Raw genomic sequence first — 19,809 nt, 5'->3', positions numbered from 1 at the left:
AACTTTTATGCCTCTAAACCCACTCATTAAACATGAAAAATTAAGGTGAGGCAGAAACAGTACTGAGATATGCTAGGAATCTTAGCAAAATCTGATTAGATGCTTAAAAAGGAGCAAAAGACCCAAATGTCTTGTTGATGGCAGATGCTGGTACTGGAGCCATGATGTGAAGGTTGAGGGGGTCTGTTAAGTTGCAGTTTTTCATCACTGGAAGCATTAAAAATATCTAATTGTGACCATGAAAGCAAAATAATGCCAACAAAATTTGCAATTCAACACAACCGTAAGTTTGATTTAATGAAAAACATCAACAAACAGTTTTATAATTCATTATATAAATTGGCAACAGCACTTTTATAATTATGAATCTGAAAAAAATTTGAGCTATCATAGTGTGGTGGGTTAACCCTGGCTGGACGCCAGGTACCCACCAAAGCCATTCTATCACCACCACCACCACCCCCACGCCCCCAGCTGGACAGGGGAAAGAAAGTATAACAAAGGGCTTGTGGGTCGAGATAAGGACAGGGAGAGATCACTCAGCAATTACCGTCATGGGCAAAACAGACTCAGCTTGGGGAAAATTAATTTATTGCCAATCAACCAGAGTAGGGTAATGAGAAATAAAACCAAATCTCAAAACACCTTCCCTCCACCCCTCCCTTCTTCCTGGGCACAGCTTCACTCCTGGATTCTCTACATACCCCCCCAGCGGCGCACGGGGATGGGGAATGGGGTTTACGGTCAGTTCACCACACATTATTTCTGCTGCTTCATCCTCCTCAGGGGCAGGACTCCTCACACTCTTCCCCTGCTCCAGCGTGGGGTCCCTTCCATGGGAGACAGTCCTCCACGAACTTCTCCAGCGTGGGGTCCTTCCCACGGGCTGCAGTTCTTCACGAACTGTTCCAGCGTGGGTCCCTTCCACAACGTGCAGTCCTTCAGGAGCACACTGCTCCAGTGTGGGTCCCCCACGGGGTCACAGGTCCTGCCAGAAAACCTGCTCCGTGGGCTCCCCTCTGAACAGATCTGCAGGTCCTGCCAGGAGCCTGCTCCAGTACGGGCTTCCCACGGGGTCACAGCCTCCTTCAGGAACCCACCTGCTCCGGCGTGGGGTCCTCCCTGGGCTGCGGTGGATATCTGCTCCACCGTGGACCTCCGCTCCACTGTGGACCTCCATGGGCTGCAGGGGGACAGCCTGCCTCACCATGGTCTTCCCCACGGGCTGCAGGGGAATCTCTGCTCCGGTGCCTGGAGCACCTCCTCCCCCTCCTTCTTCACTGACCTGGGGGTCTGCAGGGTTGTTTCTCTCACATATTCCCACTCCTCTCTCCTGCCTGCAGTCACTTAGGTGTTTGGTTTTTCCCCCCTTCTTAAATCTGTTCTCCCGGAGGCACTACCACCATCGCTGATGGGCTCGGCCTTGGCCGGCGGCGGGTCCGTCTTGGAGCCGGCTGGCATTGGCTCTGTCGGACACAGGGGAAGCTTCCAGCAGCTTCTCACAGAAGCCACCCCTGTAGCCCCCCCACTACCAAAACCTTGCCACACAAACCCAGTACACATAGGCATTACAACTGTGTGTGTATATACATATATACATAATCTATTCATGCAGATACCTCTACATATACATGTTAATATGAACACATGCACATATAGATATGCTTTTTAAAGCTCATCAGTTCTTAAAAGGGTTAAGTGGTTTTAAAATTACCTCAACCTGCTGCTTAAACATTGTTGCCTTAATTAATAGCTGCTAACATATGAAGGGCTTGTCTTGGCTTTTGGAGTATAAAAAAAAAAAAAAAGCAGCATGTCACAGAGCTCCATGTACACTGTTTCTTGTCTACTGCCATTAAAATTAGTCATTGTGGCTAAAACCTGAAAGGTTTGTTATTTCTGGTACAAGTGGACATACCAACGCCTGCAATTTCTTACCTGCATAGAGTCTCTTTGCGTAGTGTGTTGTCTGTGATTTTTTTTTTTAAAGGAATTTCATGGTTTGTGTTTTTTGTTTTTTTAATTAAAAGGGATGGTTATTGATACTTGTTACTTATTTAGCATTTCTGAATGCATTTTGCAATGAACAAATATGGGATGAAACTTTCAACAGCCACTTACTAATTTAGCTTAGCCATAGTGAAAGCTAGTCCTTTCCAAACAATGAGTTAAAAGTATTTTGGAGGACTGCCACTACCCATGAGCCAATATGCAAAGCAGTGTTTCTCTAATCCATTTTCCAGTGCTAAAAAAGTTTGTCCCATTTGCCAAGTGGAGAGAATGCATAAACTTGGAATGGAGGTTGGGGAATAACTTCCCACCTCTCCTTGTATTAAACACTTTAAGTAATAAATTTTTCTTACCTGTTCCTTTACAGATAAGACACCACCTCTAGTACATAGAGGAGGTGTAACAACACACAGTTCTGTTGTCCACACAGTACATTACAGTATCCATGTAACCAACACAGATATTTTTTTTTTTAATCTAAATTTGGTGAATTTTCCTCACAAATATCATCATTGCCTGTATTTGACATTCCCATTCCCAGATTTGTGTTTGTATGCAGACAGAAACCCCATAGCCTGCTGCGCCATTCAGGCAGCGGTTTGGCACAACTTCAAAACTCTGCAACCGATTAAACATGGTGCCATTTCAAAACCAGTTTTGCACTGACTTGGTTGCCTGCAGCAGCAGGGACCATGACTCACAGCTGAGGAGATCTTTTCCAAATCTGGCCAGGGAGGATACAGGAGAGCAAAGACAGTAGTGGGTGAATCCTTGGGACAGCGGCATTGTTGGACTGGCGGGCAGTGCTCTGCGCGAATGGCAGATCTGCCTTACTACAGTGCTTAAGACTATAACAAACTAAGTGTTGTCATGTGTGGAACGGACACTATGATGAGTTTTGGGCAGTGTCTTGCTTGTGATCTTTAGTCTTTATATTGAGATTGTTGTGAGCTGCTGTAACTTTGGTGGTACGGGGAGTGCAGGCAGGAGGGCACACTGAGCTGCTGCTGACACAAGGGAATCTAAGGAAAAGGAACGGCTACTCTGAAACTTGGAAAGCATAGCTGTGCTGAAATTAAATTATAACATTTAGCCTTGGTTAGAACTCCCGGGAAGATTTCTCTTCCCTCGCTAACCACTTGTTTTTGCAGCAGCAGCAGCAGCAGCTCTTGCTGTGGAAGTGTGAAACCTTTTCTGCACAAAACTAACATGAAGTAGGACATGAACATAGAGGCCAAAGCATACAGCGTGACCTTCACTGGCCAAGAGGTGCATAATTCCCTTTAAATGTGTGCTATTTATCAACTCCCGGTAGTGTGAGTGGGCCAAGTTGTGTGTCATCCACCCACTCATCCCTGTGCTCTTCTCTGTACACAGCTCCACAGCATGCTATTGTTAGGCAGGAATGCTAATTGCTGGTATTTCAAGGCACCTATCTTCTTATTGCTAAAGCCTGTTACAATAATCACAGCCTATATTCCCCATCTCTAGGCATCAAGGAAACAAGATATGATCATAGGCAGTGTGCTAATGTAATTGTAGTATATAGAATATGAGCTTTTTCTATGTAAACACAGGCCTGGCCACATCCTATGATAGCTCTTCCTACACTCCATACGGTGGCTGTTCCTAGGCTCACCGCTCAAGTCCCCATTATGTATACATCTACCCTTGTCATAACACCACCTCTGAAACACTCACACCGTTTGGTCCTGCTGCATAATGTTAAGAGGGTGGAATTTTAAATTGAAAAAGGCTGTTTAAGTATTGTCAGCAGCCTGACTAATTTCACAAAAGGAAGGAAATTCAAAGTTAAGGCTATGGTATATTCTTATCTAGATGCCTGAAGATTTCTGTGCATGACAATATGCCCCTAAAATTCAGAGCTGTCCCTTATGTCTTTAATTTCTCCCATTGTGTCTCTCCTTTTTTTATTAAACATCAAAGTGAATTCACAACAGAGAGTCAGCCTAGAATTTAATCCTCTAAATACCTTGAAAATAGAGGTTTAGACTAGAAGTACCAATATATACCCTTAAAACTTCAGTGTAATATAAAAGAGATTCTAATCATAACAGATCATTACAAAGAAGAGTAAACCACTTTAAAAAAATTAAGTGTCTTAAATATAATAAAAAGGAATAATTAAGAATCAAACAGGAAGCTGCTATTCTGACAATTTAATGATGCTGAATTGGACAGGAAGAATTGGCTTTGCCGTTAAAAGGCAATGAAAATCTGATAATTTCAAAATGGCACTAGGATCAGATCGAGTGGGTTTTTTTCGAAATCAAATGCAGCAGCACCAGAAAGAAATGGTAGAATTCACCTTAGAAGGACCTTGGAGTGGTTTGGATTTCTACTGCTGCCCGGGGCTGAAGCTGTTATTTTAACAGACCTGCTTAACATCTTTAGACTAGGGTCTTCCTGGGAATCTATTACCATGTGGAATCCGTGGAAAGTAATGTGGCAGTCCTAATTGCCAAATAGAATAATAAAATACTGATGTTCTTTCATTCTTATTTCTTAAAAAAAAAAAAGGGGGGGGGGGGAACTTACATAACAGTATCAGGGGTGTTATAGCCAATTGCTGAAGGAGTTTTCCACTGTGTGCAACATGTAAATGAAAGTCGAGTAGGTGATGTGCTTTGGGTCTCTGTATATAAGCACAGAGATCTGCATCCAAACATTTAAAATCAATCAAGGTATCTTATAAAATGCTCACAACAACTATACACCTAATTTGCACATGCACTTACTATGACTGCGTGTGAATTATAGCTGTTTATTTACTGACTCATTTTCTGAGCCTTTCTGTCTTATGGCTGAGCATAACTAGGTGCACAATTACAAGCATTTTGTAATTGCATCATTAGATTTTTAATTACTGGAGAGGCAGTTTGGTATTTTCTACCTGAGAATCTTAGGAACCAAACTTGGCAAATTGCTATGATTTGTATTGCCATGGAGAGAGATGTGAATAATAACAATCAGTAGGTATGTGTTTATACTGTAAAAATAATCCAAGAAGGTGAGACAATTTTAGCTGTTACAAGAAATCATCTATCCAGTGAGTAAATACCTATTTGGGGCATCAACAGCATCTAAGTGGAACACAAAGGCAAGGCCTTAAACAACGTAAGCTATTAGAAACAGCACAGAACAGTTAACAGTTGTGTTTTCCATCCTTGCACGTCCTCCCGAAGCATCAGTGAAACCTTCTGCGTTGCTTTCCTCTACACTGTTCGTCTGAGCACCGAATGTTATATACGCTACAGAAAGTAGTGTCTGGTGTGTGCTGATCCTGTTCTCTTGGAGCTCCCCGCGTTAAGTACGTGATCACCGCATGTTCAAACGCCGTGGGCTAGAACATCAGCTACTGCAAAGTGGGATGGGGCCTTTGACACCGGTGGCCCATAGCTCAGAATATTTCCAGGTGCGGAGGACTCGTAAGCGCCCGGTCACCTATAGAAACCGTATGTCAGACAACCACCACCCCCCCCGACCCCGACCCCAGCCGCAAGCCCGACCCCAGGCCGAAGCCCCACTCGCCGGCAGGCTCTGCGGCGGCGGGCGGCCCGCCTTCCCACTGCCGGTGTTCTGCTGCCATCCTGTGGCGGGCCGGGTCGGCCTCGCCCGCCGCTCCCCACCCGCAGCAGGTACCGGCTCTCCCCGGGCGGCTGCCGAGGTGACCACAAATAAGCCTGTGGGCTTTCCCGGGTCTCTTGCGAGGGACGCTGTAACCTGCTGCCCCCTCTGCGAGGTTTGCTGTTACCAGTCTTGGTTGGATTTCTGCTTGATGAACCTCAGAGATAAGTAGTACAAGAGCAGGAAGCTGCAAACGATACCCGCCAGGACGAGGTAGCTTACGTAGAGAGGATGGGCGTCCAGGTCCAGAGCCTGGGTGACCTGTAACCGTGGAAGACACAACATTAGGAACCGACACAAGATTTTCACGGTGGATCTGTGAAGCATGTTTTACGCGTGAGCTTCCCTGGCCCCTGCCGCCCTTCCCTGTGGTTTCCAGCTGGATGTGACTTTCAGAGTGGTTTGACAGCTGGTTACAGCTATGCTATGTCTAGTGGCTGTGGAATTTCAGAGGAAGACAGTTCGGCTTCTGAACAATTTCAGCAAGCACGTAGTTGGGGCTTGTGTAGAAATAGTTGCCCTTCATTTTTTTTCTTTTTTTTTCTTTTTTCTCTTCCACTAAAAAGAAAGGCTTAAAAGGAGTGACATCTGTAGGGACAAATTTAAAATACACCAAGTATAATGTGACTTCACATATTGATTTAGTGCTTGCCAGATTTGAGGCCTGCAAAATCTACTTAAATATGATGGGCATTTAAATGGCATTCTAATTGGTTATCAAACGTTTGTAACAATTTTTATTAGTGACTTACAAGTTTCCCTGGTATTTGAAAAGTAGTATTACCAACAGTCATTTCGTACATGAGGTCAGTGAACTGAATTTGCATCATGCCTTGAAAATTCCATCTGAGAAAAGAGATTTTAGAAACCCAAAATGGAACTGGAAAAAAAAAATGGCAGAAAAAAAGAAATTGATACACATACACAAAACTTCAGACCTCAAGAACTGCTGTGTTGCTGCCAAACACAGCACTTTTTTTTTTTCTAATTTCTTGGCAAACAGAGGCTGTAAACATATAACAGTTTATTATTGGACAAAATGGCAGATATACTTCATATTTTTATGTGGAGATGGAAAATTAGGAGAGCGCTAATATCCATGTCTGTCAAACAAGTCTCACTGGAGCTCAATCTTCATCTACCGAATATAATTCTTTTTATTGAAAAATTTAGCAACCACGTAAGAATTGAGCCTTTCACTAGTGCGTTTTTGACCAGACTTCTTGTTACCTCATTTTCAGATGGAGAAACTGATGTAAAATGAATGACCTGACTCCACCGTCACCACCCAGGAAGATAATTGCAAAGGTAGGAATAAAGGTGAGTTTTCCTGCACAGGACACACTCAGCCTCACAAAAACCAGTTGCTGATGAAAGCCATCGATGTTTCAGTTCAGAGGAATAGTGGGAGCCTTGTCTTACCTGTCCAGAGGTTTTCTAGGCTTATCACAAAACCACCACTCAGGTAGAATGATGTGAAAAGGACATTGCCGAAGAAGGCTGAAAGCTGTAATGTCGGTAACAGTGCTGCCACCCAAAGTGCCATCGCGCGGGCACTATAGACAGCCAGCCACACCGAGAGGAAGTTCAGCAGGAAATGTTCTGGTTCAGGAATGAGGTTTGCCAGCCAGTAGATGGGAACCCCATAAATTATAACAAAAGCACAGTGTTCTGGGAGCTCCCCCAAAATCTGTTTAGGAAGGAAAAAAAACAAAACAAAACAACAGAGATTAAGTCAAATGATAATTACAAAACCACCTGAGATGCACCTTAATGTACTTATGGACTGTTTATAAAAACTACAGCAAATACTCCCTTAGAATGCAATCATCTCCCTGTTTGGTGTTGTCAGTGACATGCAAAACCAATCCACAACAGAAATTGAAATCTTCACTAATTTTTTCTCCAGTTGTGACAATTCCTATAACTAATTATTAAATTGAGAGGATTCTTGTTACGGATTAGATCTCTTATTTTGTTACAGTTTTGTCAGCGTCTGAGAATTTAAGACACTCTTCGTGAGAACTGGTGTGCTTGATAACAGTAACACTCTTACTGACTCATGGCAACTGTATGTTTCGTCCAAATTTGGTTGAACCTAGTGTGAGATCAACTTTGAGACAAATTTGACTGTTCGTCACTTCCCCACTTTGTCCCAAAGGCAGGCCAGTTAGTAACTACTTAACTCGTTGTAAAACAAAAATGTACTTAGGATTTTCTCAAATATCTGAAGATACGTATAGAGAGTATTATGATTAATTCTTCCAAAGAGGGTTGCTACTATCTTCTAATACTAAGGTTGTAACAAATTACATCGATTTCTCTATGAATAATGTGCAATCTTTGTGACACAATGCAAAGAATATTTTTCTCTGGCAACCACTAATAAGCATTTAAAATCTTGTGCAGAAATGGAAACCTAAATTACAGATGCCATGGCAGGCAGAACTCATCTAACAGTGGCAACATCACAAAGAAGGGATTATTCTAAACCCTTGTGAAAAAGAGAATGTGGTTTTTTTTTTTTTTAAAGTTCTAAATTTATTTCCAGAAACGCTGGCTCTATATGCACTTAATACAATTGTTTGTGTCTGACCAGTACAGGCCCAAACAACTACTGGAAATATCACAGTTAGCATTTTGTCATGGTTGTTTTACCTTTGCTTCAGCATTTAATAGGAATATTTTGTTTTACAGATCAAGACATGTAACCAAACTTTCAAAGATGCTTCAGCGAATAAAATATGCGGGTATGTAAAACTGTTTAAACCCTCAAATTTGAGTTTGAGATTTCTCAAATTTTGGACAAACAACCCAGTGAGAGATTCTTCCTTGGCTTTTCTGGGGTGGGATCTCAGCCGTGACTTATGGCAACAGATCTAAAGTAGTGTGAGGTTTAACCCATTAATGCCAAGGAAGCAAGAATGATAGCCTTAGCTGGCAGACACAAAAGAACAAAATCTGATATGAATGTGATCATTTATGCAACAAGGCTTTAGTTGGTTTGTGTTTTTTTAATGTTAAAGCCAGCTGTTTTATTTCCTGGCAACAAAACCAATTACCTTAGCAAAGAAGTATGGACTAACAGAATACATTCCATCTTCCAAGTCATGATAAAGCATAGCTCTTTCTGAATGACCTGCAGGGTAGGAACGAACAGGTTGGTTTCATCCTAGGGTTGCATTAATAAGTATAATATTTTCATTGATTTAGGAATTTTCTGATTTTGATTGCTTGTAACATTCACAAGAAAACTGACACTTACATTTGGCAATGACATCCAAAATCACTGTGAATGGGATTAGTGCACCTATCATGTACAACAGTGCTGTCGTGTCACGAATAGAGAGTCTGGTTTTGTCATGGCCATAGTACAAAAATCCAATTAATAATGACATGAGAAGGGCCTCAAATCCATGGATTAATAATGTTGAAAGATCTCTGAAGTCATTGGAGACCTGACGACTAGGAAAACAGCAACATTGACCATAAGGTATAGTACTTACTAATGCCGGTTATATTCAGATACATTGCCCCAAACGCTCTGCTAAAATCAGTTCGTGGAACTTGCCGACTTTGAGTAGGATGGGAGGTGGGCTGTCTGATTCTGTAAAGGATTTTACCTAATCAAAGCTATTGGGTGTCTGTAGCTGCCTAGTATTTCAGGTCTGAAATGCTGAAAGCTTGAAGGAAGGCAGTGGGGGTGGGACAGTCTGATTTCAGAGACGTAGAAGCAATTACTTCAGTTATAGAAGTCTCTCTGTTAAGGACCTGTAGCGTGTGCTGTACGGCTGATGCTCGTAGTGATGTTCTACATGTATTAATTCAGTCGATCATGTTTCTTTTGAGTACATAAGCATGAAACCCAACTACAATACTTACCTGTGCTGGCTATAATCAGTGAAGCCTCCTGGCTTCAAATCTGAGGCAGAGGTGTGAGGATGGCAATGCCTGAGCCTACCATGCGGCTGCCTGGGCTTGCTGAGGGTTGAGTCACCACGCTTCAGCATGGGTGTCAGGATGGCAGTACCCAAAACTGGGATGCACAGTTCCGGAGCCTGGAGGCTTCTGCTGCTCCTTAAAGCTGCAGGCTCCCAGAGATGTGAGCTGGAGCTGACTGTGTCTGGAAGGAACCCTGGGGCAGAAAGCTGGGGCTGTACATCTGGCTGCTGTCCTGCTCAGGGGGCTGGGGTGAGCTGGTATAGCAGCACCTCTGCTCTGTGACTTGCTCAGGCCTAGCGCTAGCTCTGCACTTTCAGCATGCACTCAGTTCTCATTTTGTGCTTCTTTCTTATGCTTTAAAACACAAACGGGCATGATAAATACTGTTTATGCTGGAGATAAGGTTACCTTAATAATACAGTGAACTGCTTTAAGACTCCTGGTAACTGGTCACTTGAATGGTGGGGCATGTTGATAGGCTCTTCTGAATTTAAATGGGACCTGCCCAAAAGAAAAGAGAAAAAAATCAAGATTAGCACAGGCTGTAGCTGTTATTCCAGATCTGCTGTACAACACTCTTTTCTTTACCTTTGCTTGCTGAATGTGGTTGCAACATTGTCTCCATCAGTAACTTTCCATAAGAAATCATCAAAATCTTTGACTTTTTCTAGGAACAAGTTGGCAAGAATATTTGCTCTTTTTTGGCTTTCCATCTCCTTTTCTGCAGTCTGTTTATTGATACTGGTCAAATCAACTGCAAGACATTATTTGACATGAGCCCATGTGCTACAGATGTGATAACTTTATGATGTGTTTAGAATCAGAAATTTCATCGTGAACAGACAGTACGACCTGTGGGCATGCATTAGCTACAATGGTTAAAACTTTATCAGTTACTTTAGGTAATTAGAGAAGAACAGATTGTTAATGTGTATTTTGTCTTGGGAGATGTTTCTTACCTAGTCATTCAGTGAATCACTGAGAGATTTCATAATTGCTTATTATAGTATTTTAAACTACTATTTCAGATTTTTCTAAAATTAATAGTGGCTTGAGAGGAGTGCTGAGAATAAACAGTTTGAATTTCCTTCCTGGCATGTAGGCATTTACAGTCTGTTATGTGACTTTGCTTTAAATCACATGGTTTTTTTCTCCATCTGCAAAATGCTAGGTTTTGTTTTGGGTTTTTTTTATATCTTACAGAGGTGCCATAAACTTTACCTGATACTGAGAAAGCCCAAGAAGATTTTTATCTATGGACAACATAGTAGCAGCAACAATAGTTCACTTAGCATTACTTTTTTACTTAACAAAATGATTTTTTTTTAATCTAAACTTATAATAGTATTTTCCAATGCTGACCTTTAGTATAGAGTTACAACACATGACGTTTTGCAGATGCTTCTGAGAGAACTATCGCTGTGCATTTCGTAACTCCTTACATTGGGCTGATCATCTCTGGACACTCTTCAGTAGGACCCCATCAGAACTGAGTTGCAATCTGTCCTACCTCTTCCCTTCTGCCATGGTCTCCTGTTTCTCTATCATCAGACACACAGCCAGCATTTGTGCATTTCCATCAGGTGCTCCTTCTTGCTGTGGTATCCTCTACCATCCTGTCCCATTTCCACCTTCCTGTTGCCCATATTTCTCTTCTATTCCTATGGGTACTGACTCTGTGCACACTGCTAAATGATCTTCCACCTCCCCTTCTCATCCCTCCCAGCCTCCATGTCGTAGGGGTTTGCCTCTGTTACCACAGGCTGTAGCTACAAGTTTCCCCAGGACTGCCTCATATTCTCCATTCCCATATGGGGCTACTGCAAGCCTTCCTCAAGGCTGCATTTGGCTGAGGACTGCTCTAAGCCATGGTGGTGACAAAGGTCTTTTTGCAGGGCTTGACACTGAGGGTAACTTCTGTTTCTCTCTGCACAGCTGATACCACCTGCCACATAGGCACAGCCGAAGAGGTTACTCCAGAGCATTGCAGTTGGTGTCTGTACAAGGTTTCCTAGCCAACTTGAGTGCAAAGACCTAAGGGCTGGAACTGAATCAACCTCTGTGGTAAGAGACTACTGCCATTAGATTAACAGGGCCAGGTTCCCTTCACATGTTGCAAAAACCAGAAGAATGGATTTGGAAGCATGTAGTTAACTTTCCTTGAGAAAAGAAATAAAAGTATTGCTGTTCTGGGTTTGGCTTTTTTCTCTTCCAGTGTGCTCTGTTGGGCAGCACTCCTCTTTCCCATTTACTGTTCCAGGTGTGTATTATTCCTCACCCTTGGAAACTAGCTTTCTATGTTTCTTAATTCAGAAGTCAGAGAACTGGCTACAGAAAGCAATTGATCAGTTCCTCCCAATGAGGGTGAAAGTTTAACCAGCTAAAACATGGGAATAAGTGTGCTAAGCATGTGGAAGAGTTGCTACACCTGGCAGGGTTAGAAGGAGGATTATTTAAAATTGATTCTGTCCATACCTCTTGTTTTTGTTACATTTCCTGTACTGACAAGTAAGGATCTTATTAAAAACTGAACTTGCTGCAGTATTGATTTGAGTCAGTTATAAGGCATTTCTAAGACAGTTATGGTCAATAAAAATCAATGTTAGCTGATACACTTATGAAAGCGAATGATTTCCAGTAACCTTTTTTTATGGCAGTGCTTGATACTAACCATAGAAATCTGCAGGATTGCTGTACTTTGGGCAGGGATAGCCTAGTTCTGTGAAATACTGGACCATGTCTCTAGCTGTTCCAGAATAGACAGTGACTCCAGAAGTCATCAGAAGAACTAAATCAAACAGTTGGAAGATATCTGACCGGGGCTGATGAAGTGAAAGAAGAACTAATCTGTTTCCTCTGGCCAGTCTGGATAACGTTATCACAAGGTTATGTGCAGTAAAACTGTCCAGTCCAGATGTGGGTTCATCAAGTATGAGTATTCCTGCCAAAGACAATAAGTTTAGCTGTGGAAAGCAGCATGTTTGATTTGGAAAATATGTTCTAAGTGAAATGGTGCTAGTGCATGAAATCTCACTGATAGATTCCTTTTTTTTTTAAAGTCCAAAGTATATTTCATACCAGCATCACATAATATTCAACAATGGCAATTTCTTCCACTAGCTTACTGAACATGATGACCAAGAGTAATTATTTTAAATCTTATCTTGCTCCCACTGGAAACAAGAATATTTTTTTTATTTTTCATTGGGATGCAGATTTAGGTTCCTTATTAAATTTAAATTCTTCTCTGCAGTTTTGCACTGCTTGTACAAATATCAGGTACATGAATATTAATTAATACAATAGTCTTAGTTTTGTATCCTGCCTACTGAAATATTTTAACCTAAATGCTCGATATTTAAACCTCTTGCATTATTCATGTGCAAATACTTATACAGTATTAATTTAGACAGCCTCTCCTCCTGCCAACCTGTGCTCTATTTTGCACCTATTTGCACATATATATTAAAAGATATGCATATGTTTGGATTTTTTTGTTTGTTTGTTTTGCAATGGGTTGTTACAAATTTGAAAGTGTTTTATTACTTTGCAGTGTTTGTGTTATAGAACTTAATGGCCTCAATCAGCGCAAGGCAATGTCTGTACACAGACATGGTTTCTGTGCTGAGGGGTGTAACACATGTTTGAAATGTAAAGAAAGCTTTACATGTTTCTCCTAGAACTAATTATTTTTTTACTTCAGTACTAGCACATCTATTCCTGAGCATCACTTCTTACAAAAAAGACTTCAGCTTGCCCCACAATTACGAAAATACAACTTTATACAAGTAAAAAATTCTCAGATCCATTTCCCAGTGGAAGAGCTGATGGGAAATCTTGCTCAACAGGAGGCTCAGCCAAGATTAGTAGTGCTTTTGATATATATAAGAGCAGATGGGGGATTCAATCTTGCAAAATCAACTGCAGATTTAGCCTCATGTTTGTTTCTACTGAAGACAATGAAAGTTTCTAGTTCATCTGCGGCATGAGCCAGCCACGTCAGTGAGTTGCACAAGACCACAATGACTGACTATCCAGCCAAGAAAATGACCTCCCCTGTTAACATTACACATGTAAATGGGCTGGGTTGGAGGAAAGGAAAACAATTCTCCATGTTATAATAGGCCAGCAGCCTTCCAAAGTAACTTGTGGCATGTGGTCAGATAAAAAACAAACCTCATGCTGATATGCACAAACCAGAGCACTGCTGTGAGGGTGACTTCAGGCAACTTTCGGTAGTCTGTGTGATGGTGGTTTTAGAGAGCAGTGGGTGAAGGGTCCCGGGGGAGCTCCACCTGGCTCTGTCACCACTTTTCCATTGGCAAAGGTGACAGAAGCAAATGTGGGCTGGCTGCTGAAACACTCCATTTACAGAATTATTACTGTAATAATTACAGTATTATCTGTGATCAGCGCTGCTTTCAATTTAAGCAAATGGACCCACACCCAATCACTGTGTCTAATTTTGCTAGGGAGAGGTAACCTCTGGCAGAGGGTGGTGCAAGACCTGTTAAGTGTCCTGAGTATGAACTCCTCTAGCTGCCCCAGGGGCAACTGTGTGCATGACTCTTCCCTGAAAGCTCCTGTCTTCATTTACTGCCCCATTTTCCCCAGTGGCCTGTGGTCAACACAAGGAAGGTGTCAGGGTTTTGCTCACCCGGGTTCCAGAGCAGCTGCACGCCGATGCTCACTCTCCGCCTCTCACCTCCCGAAACGCCGCGGAGGTACTCATTCCCTACTCTGGTGTTTGCACACTGACGCAAGCGTAGTTCTGCTATAACATCTTCTACCTGGGGGGATCCAAAGGGTAACAGAGATAAAGCAAGAGTTTCTTTGCACATTCATGCATAGATAAAGCTGAAAATATGATTAATGTGGTTAAAATTCATCTGGATATTTCAGTGCTATCTGATGAAGAGACACTTGAAAACAATTCTTGGTTTTAGAGATAACATTAAAAAAGACTCAGCGATCAGCAATTCAGTTCTTTCAGCCTCTTTAATGCTTTCTCTAGATTGTCATTTCTTTATGAGCTTTGGAACAATTGCTGGTTTCTATCTTGAAAGAAGAAAAAGGTTTATAATTCATAATCTACATTAAAAAATGCCAGATTAGCTGTTCTGACTCCAAAAACACAGGATCTCTTGGATAATTCCTGTCAGACACATTTTTGACAACTTTATTTTTTTCCAACAGCTTAATTACCCTTTTTTTCCTTTGTGAGTCTGAAAAAAACTTTGGAAGGCGCAGTTTGGCAACGAACAATAGTGTTTCTCTGACAGTCAGGTGGGGGAGCAGTCGGTCATCCTGCCGCACGTGTGCTATGCATTTCTTAACAAGCTGGGGAGTGCTGGGTTTGTTGTTGATCGTGATTTGACCAGACTTGATTTTGCCTCCATGATCACGGCAGGTTATCACATCAAGCAAGGATGTCTTTCCACCAGCTAGATAGAAAAATCAAAATTGAAAATTAAATTAATTTCCAAGGGATCATTTTGAAAAGTGATTTAGTCACAGACAGAGGATAGAAGTTTTTGTTCCTTAACGTCTTTTCCCCAACCCTTCCTGAAGCTTTTCCAAAGCCACAGAGACAGAATGGTCTTGAAAGAAAATACTGACTACAAGCTCACATTCAGGAAATCTCTCTCCTCTGGAAGGGAGTACGTGGCTTTAAACCTTTGTCATTTCTCAGCAGAATTGGGTAGTTTGGTGTTGAGGAAAGCTCCATGAACTCAAGAAGCAAGATTGTCTTCTTGTTACCTCTCTTTCGTTTTTGAAACATAGGTGAAAGGTCGTGTCCCACGCTGGCTGCAGGGCTGGGATCTAAATGCTCAGCAAGAGCTTGCTTTGTGGAGGGAATTGTGAATTCAGAAATGGCAGCTGGAACAGCTGCATGACTAAGGCTCTGAATAATTATACAGACAACAAGAATCTTAATTATGATTGAAATAAAAATTATTATGACTTAAATAAGACAAAAAGTCATTTAAATAATTAAGAAAAGCTGGCTCATACTCTGAGGTAAGAAAAGTAAAACAATGAAAACAACACCTGATTTGGAATTAAATAGCAAATGACTTTTTCTTTTTTGCTGTATGATACTGTATGTAAACACACAGACCTCTCTTATTATGATAAGATGTCATTTATTTCTAGTCTCCCTGTTGAAAGATTAACTCCACACTTGTTTCTTAATATATACATTTTAAAAAAGAAACCCATCCATCTGTAAACCACATATTGCTCTATTTAAGAGTGACATATTGATTGCCATTGACAATGTGAAACCCATCAGCAGTTTAATCCATTTTACTAAGGCATTTGATGAAATAGATGATAAACAGCTTTTAAAAATAGTTTGACTAGTTTGCTGAAAGGGGTTTGTGCTCAGTGTATGTTACCTTACAAAGGTGCTATATCTGTAACTCAATATGTTATTTCATCACAAGCTTTTCCTTTTATTATCAGGGGAATCTCTAAGGTACAACTTCAATTACATTAAGGATATGTGCTAAGAAAAAATTCCCATGGCAATGGGGAAGACAAACCTCTTTTGTAGAAATAAAGTTAAAACTTCTTTGGTAAATATGCCTTGCCTTTGAGAGAGAGCATCTTCACTGAATCACTGAGCTAACCTGATGTAGGAGTCTAGTGAAGACACAGCATGGGGGTTTTTACCTCCAAAGTATGGGTACTTTTTACTTCAGTTTGACAGGTGACACATCTGCTTCTTATACCGCTAGATGAGCTTAGACTCAACTAACCACGTGGGGTAAAGGCCATCTCTCCATTAGTCAACCTCACCCTGGAGAAGATTAAACCAGTTCCACCAGAAAATGAAAGAAAAAAAAAAGATGTAAGAAAGCAGAGACCCATTTTAAAGCCAAACAGAAGAGGAACTGTCTTTTTTTTCCTCTGTAAGTTTCTCTTAATTAATCCAAATGAGGTTTTTTATCCTGTTAGAATTGTTACAATCTGAAGGAAATTCCTGCTTATGGCTATGCATAGTTGCCACTGATCTTTCTTACGGGGTCTGGCCTCATTTGTCTGCTATGTTACTGGGTGAGGTCTGCAATTGGCCTGTTTTGAATCTGAGCCATGAAGCTGATTCTTGTCCAGCAGAGCTGGGACTGCAGGCCACAGTTATAACAATACCCCATTACACCTCAGGAAACAAATAGCAAATGTGTACAAGTCATAACAAAATTGGTTTTGAAAAGAAATTTTAATTCCCCCCCCCAGTATCATTTTTTGTTTCCTCATACATTTTAAATAATGTATTTAAGTGACACATTTCCAATAGTTGTTTCTCAGCTAGATTTTGCCATTCATAAGACTGCAGAGTATTGCAGTGTACATTTTACCGGAGAGTTGGTCAAATAATGAAATTTGGTTGCTCTTACCAGTGCTTCCTATAATAGCTAGCATCTGACCACTTTGAACTTTTAAATTCAGATTCTGGATTATTGACATGTGAGAACAGGGATCTGATGTCCAGGTCCAGGGCATTTTCATCTGCACGAGGTTTTCATACCAGGGAATCTGGGATGCCGTGTTAACCTAACAAAGAAAGAAACAAGTCCCTTCAATTCAAACAATAAACTCTTTAGCAATACATACCTTCAAAGTTATGATGTTACAAGCAGAGAATATATTAAAATAATACTGTTAATTTTCAGAAATACATGGAAGAAAGTTCTTTTACAACCAAGTATGGTTTTCATGCTTTGCTTCTTATTCTGTTAATCACTAAAGCTGTCTCTGTCCTCTGGTGATTTATTGCTATTGTAAATTTCAAATGTTTAAAATTTTCAATATAATTTGAAATTATGCAAAACTGAAAATTGTGAAATCCACTTCAGATGCCACGGTGGCACAAAGGGACATGAAAAATTTCACTGGTTCCCTGAAATCCTCCTTGTTAGTCATCCTCTCTTTGTCTCCTTCTACATACTCATTCTTGCCAGCAAGGGCTCCCACCGTCCCTAGCTAGACAGAAAGTCCCTCTGCCCCAGCCCTCAGAGGAATAATTTGACTCAACACTGAGAAAAAACAGAGCCTAGAAACAGATTTCTCCTGTCTTATCCCCTAGCTTTACTAGATATATTTACAATGGAGCGTTTAGCCTGCTGTCAATATTGCGGTCAAGAGCATGATTCTGCTCACAAGGCTTCTGTGTATTTGACTGTGCAACAGTCATGCGAACTTTGTGTTTGAACTTCAAAATTGTTTGGCATTTAAAATGGCTTGCATATAGAAACAGGCATTGCTAGATATGCTTCCTGCTGAAGGGAGGTATATAAATTACAACTTTTACCTGGTAGTTGAGTTCTTTGACCTCGAGAACGTTTGATTTTCCGCTATATGTGAAATACAGGCTGTTATCTTCTTCAGAGCAAAAAATAGTATCCTGGGCCTTGGTCTGGAAAAGTTATTAGGTTAATTACAATAGTTAATTACAATACCTAAGGTGCTGTTGAGGTTTGAGTTCAGAAAAGGCAAAGCACAAAGGGAAATATATTTTATGGAATATAACAGTATTGTTGGTGAGTTACTGTAGTGCAAAAGTCTGAAGCGTTCAAATAAGTTATCTGTTAATCAGTGTGAAACGTACTTTGTTCTAGCGGCATGTATGAGGGCCAAACATGCTGTGCTATGCTCTTCTATTTGCTTTCAGTTTAAATGGGATCGCTTTCAAAATGGAGATAAATGTCATGCCACTATAAAGAGATTGGACTCTATTTCTATTTTTGAGGGAAAAAAGTACTGCTTCAGCAGTGTTAGTCTACTGGATCAAAATGGTGCATATTGAAATTCATAAGTTATGGCAGCTAAAAATTAAGGTTTACTTGAAGTATGTTCGTTATTGAATTCCACAGAGACTCATTAACTTGGAGGCTTTACGAACAAGTAGGTGTGCAACCACGAGTACAGTCTCTTTTCTCCTCTTTTGTTTATTAAATTCACAGTTTGTCAACTGGAACTCAGTGTTCTGAGATATCAGTTAAAATAACAGAGTCTCTGATTGGCTTGGTTAACCTTTTGCATATAGCTGCAATTAAGAAGTCTTTGCTGAGGCAGCTTTCTGGCTTTGGGTTTAATTCTCTGTGCATGCCAGTAGTTTTTACTCCAGACAGCCATACCTCTCCCACAGCCTTGTGCCTTTCCTACAAGTCAGACTCATATCCTAGCCAAGGCAAATGTACCTGTTCCCTGTACAGCAGACCCTATCTTGCCTATGGTATCTTTGGCAGATGGTAACCACAGCCTTTGTGCGCACAGGCTACCCTCACAGCAAACAAGGCTGATTAATCTTTTCAGTCTAGATACACAGCGGAAAGCACCGTGCCACCAAGCAGCCTGAAAAGCCACCCTCCAAGCTCCCCTGCTGCCAAAGCACTCCGCGCTCTTGCTTACATTGAACGTAATTTTTAAAAAAATAGGTGGTCCCCAGCAAATGTGAGGAGCTGGTTTTACAGCCTGAAAGCATGTCCTGGAAAAGCCAGTTCCAGCCGTGCTCAAGGACTTTCTGCTCCATCCATGTGTTTGAAGATCCCCTCCCTTGGCCCCACCACGGCAGCACCTGAGCGCAGCTTGCGTGGCACTGGCCTTGTCCCCAGTGTCCTCTTGTCGGGGCGTGAGGACACTTTCTTCTCCTCGTTTCAGAGCTGAAGGAGATAAGGGCTTGCTGCCTGAGAAAGCCTGGTCAGCAGGCTGGCCACTCACCTCTCCCGGCTCCTGGGCAAGAGCTGTAGCTGTGGGATGACTGAGCCCATCGGGTCCCTCCCCGCTCCCCGCAGGTCTCACTCACCGGTAAGCCCTCGCATGCCACCTGGCTCCAGCCAGCACGGTCCAGAGGGACATTTTCAATGGCTTCCTTCATGCTGGCAGTGGAAGGCCTCGCTCCCTGCGGTGGTTTGACTATTGGCTCTTTGAAAACTGTGGCAATCCTTCTCTTCTTGGTTTTGAGGTCAGCCCTTTGCAGGCACCTTCACTGCAGCACCGTTTCTCATGGCGCGCTGTGTCTCTGCAGCTGGCATGACCCCGTGGACAGGGAAATATTCCTCTCTTCTGGGACAGTAACAGCTCGGGCTAAAGGTACATCAGATAGTGGCTTCAGCTAATCACCTACAGTTGTTCTCAGGAAGAAGAAAGAACTGAGAACTGTTTTCTTTTAGCTGCTTCCCTGGTGGCGACTGCTGGGAGGCA

At 41.7% G+C, this 19,809-nt stretch overlaps 1 protein-coding gene and 1 long non-coding RNA gene across 3 annotated transcripts; one reads left to right on the top strand and one right to left on the bottom strand.

Moving 5' to 3' along the window:
• Window positions 1-4,175: 4,175 nt before the first annotated feature.
• Window positions 4,176-19,807, bottom strand: ABCG8 (ATP binding cassette subfamily G member 8). 2 transcript variants are annotated; one of them, XM_052806351.1, is made up of 14 exons: window positions 19,412-19,807; window positions 17,918-18,022; window positions 17,004-17,160; window positions 14,806-15,044; window positions 14,258-14,390; window positions 12,272-12,541; window positions 10,189-10,354; window positions 10,009-10,101; window positions 8,924-9,123; window positions 8,721-8,797; window positions 7,081-7,348; window positions 6,411-6,538; window positions 5,786-5,919; window positions 4,176-5,475 (listed from the first exon to the last, which is right to left on the bottom strand). In XM_052806351.1, the coding sequence occupies exons 1-14, from the start codon at window positions 19,481-19,483 to the stop codon at window positions 5,472-5,474; spliced, it is 2,046 nt and encodes a 681-aa protein (XP_052662311.1). In that variant the 5' UTR covers window positions 19,484-19,807; the 3' UTR covers window positions 4,176-5,471. The 2 variants fall into 2 exon arrangements, with proteins under 2 accessions (XP_052662311.1, XP_052662309.1); XM_052806349.1 differs by lacking the exon at window positions 4,176-5,475 and having other exon boundaries at window positions 5,741-5,919.
• On the top strand, window positions 6,860-11,660 carry LOC128150286 (uncharacterized). Its single transcript, XR_008238009.1, has 3 exons — window positions 6,860-6,978; window positions 8,356-8,408; window positions 11,536-11,660. It is a non-coding gene; the product is annotated as an uncharacterized LOC128150286 (long non-coding RNA).
• Window positions 19,808-19,809: the final 2 nt, after the last annotated feature.

This window comes from Harpia harpyja, chromosome 13 (assembly GCF_026419915.1).
Source record: "Harpia harpyja isolate bHarHar1 chromosome 13, bHarHar1 primary haplotype, whole genome shotgun sequence".
In the NCBI taxonomy this organism is placed as follows: Eukaryota; Metazoa; Chordata; class Aves; order Accipitriformes; family Accipitridae; genus Harpia; species Harpia harpyja.
The sequence above is the reverse complement of the archived record's forward strand: the minus strand, read 5'-3'. Positions and strand labels throughout refer to the sequence as shown.

What these genes read in the sequence shown, in the direction of transcription:
- ABCG8 (XM_052806351.1), bottom strand. Translation starts at nt 19,483, where the DNA reads ATGAAGGAAGCCATTGAAAATGTCCCTCTGGACCGTGCTGGCTGGAGC. An exon ending in ACCACATTCAGCAAGCAAAG is followed by an intron (nt 10,102 to 10,188) that starts GTAAAGAAAAGA and finishes TCTTTTGGGCAG; the next exon opens with GTCCCATTTAAATTCAGAAG. An exon ending in GTCCATACTTCTTTGCTAAG is followed by an intron (nt 7,349 to 8,720) that starts GTAATTGGTTTT and finishes CTTCCTAAACAG; the next exon opens with ATTTTGGGGGAGCTCCCAGA.